The sequence below is a fragment of the Rattus norvegicus genome, chromosome 3 (genome assembly GCF_021556685.1).
Source record: "Rattus norvegicus strain SHRSP/BbbUtx chromosome 3, alternate assembly SHRSP_T2T, whole genome shotgun sequence".
In the NCBI taxonomy this organism is placed as follows: Eukaryota; Metazoa; Chordata; class Mammalia; order Rodentia; family Muridae; genus Rattus; species Rattus norvegicus.
The window spans coordinates 7932084-7942370 of NC_141536.1; the positions used below are offsets into that span (position 1 = coordinate 7932084).

The 10287-nt window shown below is 49.5% G+C and overlaps 1 protein-coding gene across 4 annotated transcripts in view; it reads right to left on the bottom strand.

The window, feature by feature from the left end:
• Qsox2 (quiescin sulfhydryl oxidase 2) overlaps positions 1 to 10287 on the bottom strand; it is a 29972-nt gene that overhangs the window by 18033 nt on the left and 1652 nt on the right. For all 4 annotated transcript variants that reach the window (XR_015683411.1, XR_015683412.1, NM_001109434.1 and 1 more), the window contains 1 exon segment: positions 1168 to 1268. Coding sequence is in view for 2 of the 4 variants with exons in the window: in NM_001109434.1 (NP_001102904.1) it covers positions 1168 to 1268 (101 nt within the window). In the remaining 2 variants the exon portion in view is untranslated.

Genomic DNA, 10287 nt, shown 5'->3' on the forward strand with positions numbered 1-10287 from the left:
GCAGTACCCAGCATCATGGGCAAATTTTGGCAGAGACATATGAAATATAAGAAAGAAGGCCTAGGCATTTACTTACATACAACAGTTTAATGGAAAACAGAAATACACATGACACTATCAGCCCAAGGCCAGAAAGCAAGAAAACAAGCAACAAGGACCTGTGAGGTCCCTGGGGCTGGCACCACACTGAGCATCCAGTACCAAAGCTCAGTCAATAGATGGGTGGGGAGAAACTGTGCTGGGGGCGGGGGTGCTGCCCTGAGGATGCTCAGTGTTAACAGAATAGAGGTGCAGAACTGCAGTCACAGGCTCTTCAGAAATTAACTCCAAGTTAGGCCGTGGTGGCACACACCTTTAATCCCAGTACTCAGGAGCCAGAGGCAGGCAGGTCTCTGAGCTCTAGGTCAGCCTAGTCTATAAGGTGAGTTACAGGATAGCCATGGGTATGCAGAGAAACCTTGTCTAAAAAAAAGAAAAAAAGAGAGGAGGATGAGGAAGAGGAGGAGAAGGAGGAGGATGAAGGAGGAGGAGGGGGGACAAGGAGGAAGAGGAGGAAGAATAAGATGGGGAATAGGAGGAAGAGGATGAAGAAGAGGAGGAGGAGAGCAAGAAGGAGGAGGAAGAAAAGGAAAGAAAGATGAGGAGGAAGAGAAAGTGTCAAAGGCGCTACATAATCCTGGAGATGCCCGTGAGCGTGAGATGTTCAAATGCAAGCACGTGGGTGCACATTCGTGCACACACTGAACTGCGGACCTGCAGCAGTGCCTCAGGTAGTACCTCTGCCCCCTAGTGGAAGAAATACGTACAAGTCTGTCAGCAGAGCCAACTGCAGCCCAGGCAGCAGGGTACGGAAGAGCCAATTCGAGCTGCCAGTGCCTCCCTTCTTCCAGTAACGGTAGACCCAGCAGCATGGTACCCCACAAAGATATGTACCCAGCTGGCTTCTGTGTAAGCAGGGCTTCATACAGTACCCACCCCTGATCAGAGCTTTCTGTGACCCAAGATGAGAAACAAACTGGCAATGTGCTGGAAATGCAAATCCCTACAATCTTCAGACTTCCAGCCAGAAATGCTAACCTAGGAGTTACTGGTACATGGATCCTGCCTTAAAAGCCCCCTGTGAAAAAGGTAGGACTGCAGCAGGGGTCGAGGTTGCTGGGGGCTCACCCTGAAGGTGGGGTAGAAGTGGATGTCATATGTGCGGCACACGTCCTGGTTCTTTTCTTCTGCACAGTCCAGAGCAGCGACACGGATGGCAGCAGCCCAGTCTACGAGTCAGAAACGGGACCTTGAGCAGGATTGCCAGCACCAAGCCACTCCATCCTGGGCAGCATCTACACACCAGCTGCCGCAGGGAAGCCCCTGCACCTCCCTGGATGCTGTTCACAGCTCTGTGTTGAGCTGGGAAAGCAGGGGGAACTTATCAGCCAAAGCTAGGTGTCCTCCACTGTGCACCAGGAGGGATAACCCATCTTGGCTGAAATTCCAGCCACTCAGCAGCTTGCCCTGTAGCAGTCTCCTAGTAAGACACCTGCTGGGTGGGAGTGCAGGGCTGAAGCATTGTCAGTAATCAGCTGGACCTGGTGGGCCCAGAGCTGGGCCTACGTCCAAGTCAGGCTGGTGGTCTGCACTGATAACTCCACCCCACTAAGGATGCACATGTCACTGTGGCAGAAGAGGCACAGTTTTAGATCTCCTTTCTTACCTTCAATCTTTTTATTGGGAATCCAACAAATATATGGGCACACGCACACCAAAAAGGTAAATCAACTTCTTACATGTGCACTGTGTCTGTGTCAGTAATTATCAGCTCTTGTGTAAAATGATTTATCTAAATCCCTTCCCAGTTCTAGAACTCAAATCGCAAACTTCAAATGCAAAATCATGGTCATGATTCTCCCTCTTTTTCAGTCCAGCACACTGTTACAGCCACAGCAAGTAACCGCATGTGCTCTTTTTTTTCTTTTTCTTTTTCTTTTTTTTTTCCAGAGCTGGGGACCGAACCCAGGGCCTTGCACTTGCTAGGCAAGCGCTCTACCACTGAGCTAAATCCCCAACCCCGACCGCATGTGCTCTTAGTGCCACTCGGCACCCAACTGGGCCATCTCCTTCCTTCCTGCACACATCCAACACTCGGCACCCAACTGGGCCATCTCCTTCCTTCCTGCACACATCCAACACTTCCCCTTGAGCGCCCATAAAAGTGGCAAGGGAGAGATTTTTACCAGGTTCTTTTGCTGGGATTACTCTGAAGTGAAGTGTAACTGGGCACGCCATTAATTCTAGCATGCAGAGGGAGAGGAAGGCAGATCTCTTGATTTGAAGCTAGCCTGGTCTACAGAGAGTTCCAGGACACTCAGGGCGACACAGAAACCCATGTTTGGGGAAGGTGAAGTGCGTTTCTGCAGGAGCATGAGGAGGACTCGGCACCTCCCACATTATTATAACAAAGACACATTAGGTCAGGGCTGCAGCCTCTTCTCACCTCTCACCCAGGGAAGGAACACTTTACAATGGAAGCTGCTCCTGGCAATACAGACCTAAGTGCCTGGCTGTGTCCTGCCTTGCCCTCTGGTCACCAGCATCAATCTAAGAGATGTGCACTCTTCTTGCTCCAAAGTGTTAAAATTATGCTGGTATTCACACTGCCAGGGACCTGGCCCTGCAGAGGTTCTGTCCAGGCCCAGGCCCAAGAAGTAGTGGCTTGCCTGGTGGTCTCCCCATGGCCAGCAACGAACATAGCTCACAGGTGTACACTGTGGGCAGGGGGAATAGATACAGGTAGGCAGGCATGAGAGACGGACAGAAGCTGCTTAGGTGCATACCCTCTGTCTGAAAGTTGCTTGATTTCTGGCAGGAGCTCATGCAATGGGTTACTGGTACGCTTGGCAAATGTTATTCTGTTTTCACCAGCAACCTAGCTGAAAAGGTACATGAAACCATTCTTTTAAGGACAAGTGATACTCAAAAACCTCAGAGGCTACATGTAGGCATTAGCCAGGATGGAAGGGACAATGTCAGAGGACACTTACAAATACCAGGTGCCAGAATTCAGTGACTGCCTTCTATGTGAACCACCCCAGTGTCCTACACACCACCCTCTTTTATTAAGAGTAAGAACCAAGGGTTGGGGATTTAGCTCAGTGGTAGAGCGCTTGCCTAGGAAGCGCAAGGCCCTGGGTTTGGTCCCCAGCTCCGAAAAAAAGAAAAAGAAAAAAGAAAAAAAAAAAAAGAGTAAGAACCAAGAATAGGTAATTCACAAGTAGTAACCAAATACTGCCAGCTACACAAAACCAGCCCTGTCCCAAGGCCGCTTTAAAAGCATAGACAAAACCCTCCAGTATTTCTGAATCACAGCCATAGCTTCCTGCAGTCTCGAATGACACAAAATTGAGGAAGAACAGTTAATACTCCCATCAAATTAGAGGCAGATGGCAGAGAAGGCACTCTGAGGTCCAAGGTGCTTCAAGGGCAGACGCATGCCCTATATCTGGCCCAGCACCTCATTCTGCACCCTGACTTGGCTTAGACCCAATCAATTCACTCTACTCATTGGGTATTTCCCCCTACTTTCCTTCCATGCTCTAGAAAAGCCCTTTTTACAGAAAAGCATGTAACAGTGAAAATTCCAGAGTAAAGCGCAGGAACCAGTTTCCTGCTACCTAAAATACCAAAATTACCCAGAACTGGGATGGGTGCACCTAAGGTTTGCATGGTGGGTCTGGTCCTGTTTTATTTCTGACATTTTCCTTAAGCATGCACACTCAGAATTGAGTGTAGGCTCGGGGCTTAGTGGTAGAGAGCACCCCAGGGTTGGTCCTGTGCTGTGCACTAGCCTTGTATTTCTCAGACTGCATTCTGGAGTCTGCAGCAGAAGGCCACTCCAACACAAGACACAGGAAAAGAGGGTTCCCAAGGAATCCTGCAGGAGATGGTGCTCAGCAAGACAAACCACAGTCGGCTTTGTAGTTTGTTTTGTGTCTGAGATAGGTTCTGGTTATGTAGTCCAGGCTGGTTTTGAACTTGTAATGCTCCTGGCCTCAGCCTCCTGAGTGCTAAGATCATATTTTTGTCATAACCCCCTGAATGTAGCCAAGCAGAAGACACTGAACACACAAGACCCCCTGACACAACTTGGCCTCTGAACGGCTGAAGGCACTGAGATGGGGAGGCGTGCTCAATGACAACTGCACCCTGGATCCCCATCAGAGCAAGGCCTGATCCCAGATCTCACCCCACCCACAGTAGGGCACTGTCCCTAAATACATGAGCAACCTTGGAGCAATGTAATCTACTGAGCACAGAACACTCAGAGTGCCTTTGACCCACACTGTCCCACCCAGTGTCCTGTGAGTGCAGATGAGGACACTGCACTCTAAGTACCCATTTAACAAGGGAGGGAGAGGGAACCCCAGAAGCACCTCTGCCGACATCGACACGAGGGCAGAGACAAGAGGGTGTGAGTGGGGAAGCTGCTGCTTCTGAGTGCTCATTTACCACGTGGCTCAGCGGAGTCAGCGAAGTCAGCAAGCTGCAGACAGTGAGTCACCCTACCAGGGTGGAAGGAGACTCTTAGCTCAGCTGTGCTTCTGGGAGCAAGTTAGTACAACCCATGCAGCCAGCAGCAGCTCACAAAAGGCCTCGACAGGCTCAATGGCTTCAGATCACAACCCGCACAGGTCCCCACAGTAACACAGCACTCCTTCAGATCTCTCATCCTGGGCCTGGGCCTCCTGCCTTGGGCCCCCTCTCTGCTCCCTTGACTGGGTGGTTTCCTGTCTCCATCCTGTCCCTGAGGGGACATCACTGAAAACATCCACAGCATCAGGTGCATGAAGGCAAAGGGGAGGACTGTGAACAGAACAGCAATCACCAGCCAGTGAGAGCTGTGGGCTTTCTTGGGACGACAGCATGCCTAGGCTGGGTAATGACTAATGCTGAGATGACTCTAGGGCACAGAGACAGATCTTAGCACATGAACAGACAAGAGAGTCAGAGGACTAGACCTCCTGAGCACAAATTCTATCAGACACTGTGTATGTGCACCACAGACAAAGGTTAGGAGTAAGTCCTCCTTTCCACATTGTCGGGGCAAAGGGACCAACTCACCATGGTGCCTACTTCTGGCCTCTCTGGCTTCGGCTGGCCTGGCCTTTCCCTAGTCCTGTCCCTATGACATCTACAGCCGGCTATCCTAGCTTCTCTTCTGAAATGTCCTGTCCCTCTCATATAGGTTCAGTGGAGACACCACTGCTCTCTTCCCTCAGCTCACAGTAATCATTTCACAAGTGGACCCTGCCCTCTGATCCCGTATGAGGCAACTGATGGCTTGAGAGAGAGAGAGGAGAGAGCCATGGGTTGCCCACACTGGTGGTAGAAAGGGAACATCAGTGCAGCACTGACAGGAGCAAAGGAGGTGCATGGAACCTGCCCTTTTCAGATAGATTTGAAAACAAGGTCATTTGTCACTGATGGAAATCCTGACCACGAGTCTTCCCTGTGGCATCAAAGTTTAATTTCCAAAGAATTAAAAGCAGATTCTCGGGGCTGGAGAGATGGCTCAGCAGTTAGAGTATTGGCTGTTCTTCCAGAGGTCCTGAGTTCAATTCCCAGCAACCACATGGTAGCCATGGTGGCTCACAACCATCTGTAATGGAATCAGATCACCTCTTCTGGTGTGCATTAAAACAGAGCACTCATATACATAAAACAAATAAACAAACCAATCAATCTTTGGGGTAAAAAAGCAGATTCTCCAGCCAGTTGTGGTGGTTCACACCTGTAATCCCAGCACTTGAGAGGTAGAGGTGGACAAATGTCTGGGTTCAAGGTCAGCCTGACCTACAGAGCTAGTTCCAGGAAACAAACAAAAAGCCAAACAAACACACAAAGCAGATTCTCACCAAGGGAACCCATGTCATCAAGGAACATAGAGGAACAGAGCACAAGTCCTCCAGGGACAGGAGGTAGCTAGAACAAAGTCCTCTTAGTGCCAATACATCCCATCAGCATGACTGGGTACCGAGTGAAGTTCACACATGACCCTGCCAGAGCTAGTGAGAAATGACCACCAGTCCTGTTCAGTGGTATCCAGTGTCAGATGAAGGACTGAGGCTCACTGTGGCTGAGGAGGAAAGCGGCTGGAGGAGGAAGCTGGCCAGGCTGAGGACACAGTCACACCTTGGGCTGAAATGCCATGGGCCACTCCTCACTGGCTTTAGGTAAACTTTGGTCCAAATCTGCCTATACAGTTGGGTGAGGTAGCGCACACCTGTAACCGTGCATCAAAAAGCAGAGGCAAAAGGATTCCAGCTTTGAGGACAAGACTGGGCTACACAGCAAATCATTTCTCCCTCTGCCTGCTGAAAACGTGCAAAGGATCCTAAAGGGTAAGTGTCTTGCCTCTGTTCTGTCCACTGAGAGCCTCACAGGCCTGAAATGGCCCACAAAATTCCTCAGCTGACCTTAGAAGACATTACTTTCTCTCACTTCCTCACTGCCAGCCAGGGCCCTGGCTATGGGAACCAGTGACCCACTATTCTCTAAGCTGTTCTTACTTTTTATACCCTGTATGAGGAGTTAGCTTGCCTTTCCTAGTGTCCAGTTTTTCCTGACTTTTACCCAGCCGTCATCAGCTCTGCCATTCTTTGGCTTCTTTCATGCAGGAGCAGGATGGACGCTGCTTGTCTGGTCTCCCAGTCACCATCCCTTTAACATCCACTAGACCTAGGGTCCTGCCTACCTGGGGTCTCTGCCCTTGCTGTAGTCAGTCACAGGAATAACTCGTCAGAGGGCAACACCAGGCCTCCTCAACTGCCAATCTAGCCTCGTTAGCATGGGCAGGTCAGTCCTAAACCTGCCTGCTTTGCTCACCCCTCTCTTCAGCCTAGCAAAGTTGGTGAAGAAGTGTGAGAACTAACTCAGAGCCCACATTACCACCTGACACCTGCCAACACTGAGAGAGAGTCCAGCTTCATTCTCACACAAGTACCACCTGCCCTGGCTGCTACTTCAGATTTCTGTGAGCTGATAAAGTACCAGAAGAGCCACACTTAGATAAGTGCCCCTCCACAGTGTGTGCTGGAAAAGAGGTTTATGTGCTGGCATCTGATGAGGCCTTGGAACACCAGATGGGCCTGTGTACCTTGAGAAAGCCAAAACCGAAATGGCCTGAAGCCCAAGGCTGGCAGATGGACAGTCTTCACAGAAAACAAAAGACACAGCACCTACTTTACTAAAAATGGGATTGAGAACTCTAAAGATGCTGGCTTTGGAGTGTGTGCCTCACTCAGCAGTGCCTACCTGCCTGTCCAGACCAAAAAAAAAAAAAAAAAAAAAAAAGGAGTGCAAATTACTTGTTTGCACCAGCCAGGCTGTCCCTTCCATACTGGGGTAATAGGGCCCCACTAGAGGGCAGAGGTTGTGACACTTCTGGCCTGTTACACGGCTTAGCTATTTTAGTACTACAGACTTAGAAATACCTATAAAATAATTACAATACAAACACAGTAGACCAAGTTATTTCAAAGTTACTTGTCAAGTGATCCCATTGCTGAATGAAAAGATTCAACCTTTCCCATCACTCACAATGGGAGGTGGAGAAAATCTCTATCTGCAGCCAAGCACCATTGGTTCTAGAAAATGATTACAGGTGAATTAGCTTCCAGGTTCAAATGAGGGCCTAGAGTGTTCTAGCTTGCTTGTGGCTTTTTCACCCTCACAAATGCTGGGCAATGATGTCTTCAATTCCACTTCCAGACAGCCAGAGCCATCTCTCTGAGTGTATTTCTTCTCCTGCCATAGGTAAGGTCTTCTTGGAAGAGCTCCAAGTGGGGACACATGGGTCTGGGTAGAAAGAAAACCCACTTTTCTCCAGTGTAGTTCAGCACCTGACACCCTCCAGTCACCCAGGGACAGCATGGGAACCAGGAACTATGTATGCCCCAGCCTCAAAGTGGCTGAGGCCTCCTGGTTCTCCATTCTTAGCATTTGGCTTAGTATTGGTAAGCTGAAAAGTAATGTGCCCCTAAGCACTCAAGGATATACTGGGGTTAACAAGCCCTGATGTAACGTTAGACAGCAAACCATGCCGCAGGAGAGACAAGAACTTGCTGTGATGCCTGGGTCTGTTTCACTGCTTGGCCCTTGAGATGCAGTGGTGACAGTCCTTGGGGTGGATGGCCTGGCCAGTCTTGTTGAGTAAAACAGCCCACTTGGCCATCTGAAAATGCACAGGCAGCTTAGGTCCCTAATGTACTGCCTGCGGCTACCTTGAAGAAGAGGCACACTCTCTGGAGTCAGCTGGCAGCTGGCCTTGGCTAACAGCAAAGTAACCACACAGCTGTGATATACCCAGACAGTGGCTGCCTTTTGCTGTTGGCTCTGCCACAACCCTCAGCAATTGCTGTCCCCAGTGTCCCTCTCTGCCTGTTCTCAGTAAATGGATAATGAGCACCCTGCAAATACTAAGCAGTCATCTTGAGAGCCTGTGCAAGCAGAAGACAGCAGACACCATGGCAATGAGGGACCGAGGGAAGGCGTAAAAGCCGGCAGCAGAAACAACAATCACCTGTGTCCTCGCCTGTGGATAACACACTCTGTGCCTACCCACCTGGCTAACACCTCCACTCTCAATCCCCAATATCCTCCAGAGGGACACAGGAAGTGAGCCAATGGGGCTCTGGAATCACCTGGCCTGTCTGTCACCTGGTGCCATTATCTGCAATAAAAGAAACTAAACAACTCCTTGCCAGCCAATTCCAGCCACATTCTAGATGCTGTGGTGAGTACCTGCCAGGTCTCCTGTTCACTTTCAAGTCCTTCACCAAGAACTTCGGGGCAACCACAGATGTGTCTTCTCTCCACGGAGGACTGAAGAGGAGAGAGAGGAAGGACACGGCTTCAGAGCACACTCCTGATCTGCTAGGTCTCTACAGAAATCCTTCAGTGCCAGGAAAGTAAGCACAGGTGACAACTGCCAACCCAGATTATGCTAAGCCTGACAGCTTGAGACAAATGACTTCAACAGAGCAGGTTTTGTTCTAGGAAACACTTAGATAATACTAAAGCACAGACACAAACACTAGAATGCCCGTTGAAGCCACTGAACAGTAGACCTTCTGTTAACCTATCTCTCATAAGGAAAACCACTATTTCCCCACAGTCAGTGAAGAGCCAAAGAAACTTCACCATAAGTTTTTGAGGAAATGGCAGGTGTCCTGAAACAAAGACAGAAGTCTGGGGATGCACTCCCCACAGACCTTCTAGCTGCTCTCTCAATTAGAAAAGATTGAGGGGCAGGAAGTCAAGCATCAGACACCTTCTAGCTAATCCCCACCCACGGCAACAAAGCCAGTCCAACCAGAGACTGGGGTGGGGGCTAGGAGAAGCCACTGGGTGCAGAAGAAACTCCTGGAGAGGACCCAATACAAAGTCTGCACACCCACCTCACAGGTGACCAATTACCCCTAAGTACCCTCTCTCCTGTTAGATCACCCAGGCAGAGAGCATAGCCAAGTGGAGGCCAGGCAGAGGGTCTGGTGCTTCCAATGTTCTGCACAGAAGTCTACAAGATAAGGTGCAGATGTACTGAGGTCAGTATCCCAGGAGAACCGGAGTGAGAGACAAAGCTTCTTCAGGAAGTTGTTCTTTAGAGTTCCAACATGGCAGACATCACGTGGGATATCATCAGTTCTGCAGGTGTCTTGCAGTTAGGCAGGATCCCTCATACAGGGTGATCGGACACCTCCAGAGCTTGTGATAACACTAGGGTTAGCATCTACAAATCCCTGGGGGACTTGCTTCCCCAGGCGTTGACATCCATGGCTGACTCAGGCAGCTCTGCCGTCAGCTTCTAGCTTCCCTCTTCAGGCCCTCACCTGCTCCTGCCAGTCAGCTTTCACTTTCACCATACCTTGCCACATCTTCTTGGCAGCCGGTCACTCTTTAAAGACAACGGCAGTTCATTAAGTCAACCACAGCATTAGCTGTGGATTTTTACTGTGGCACTTTTGGAACTGTCTTTCCTTGCAAGTTCCTGGGACAACTGCAACACTCTCTGTTGGTTTGGTTACAGAAGAGTCAGCTTACAACATCTGATGTGACTTAAACAAGTTAGTTACCAGATCGAAAGCCAGAACTGATATAAGCAAAAAAGATGACAACAAGTCTTGCCAGGTCACCTGCAGATCCACCAGCAAGTATCAAGAATAAAAAGTCCTCTCTTCTACTGAGTGGCAAAAAATAAAAATAAAAAAACCTCACAAAAACCATGATATAAACTGTCTT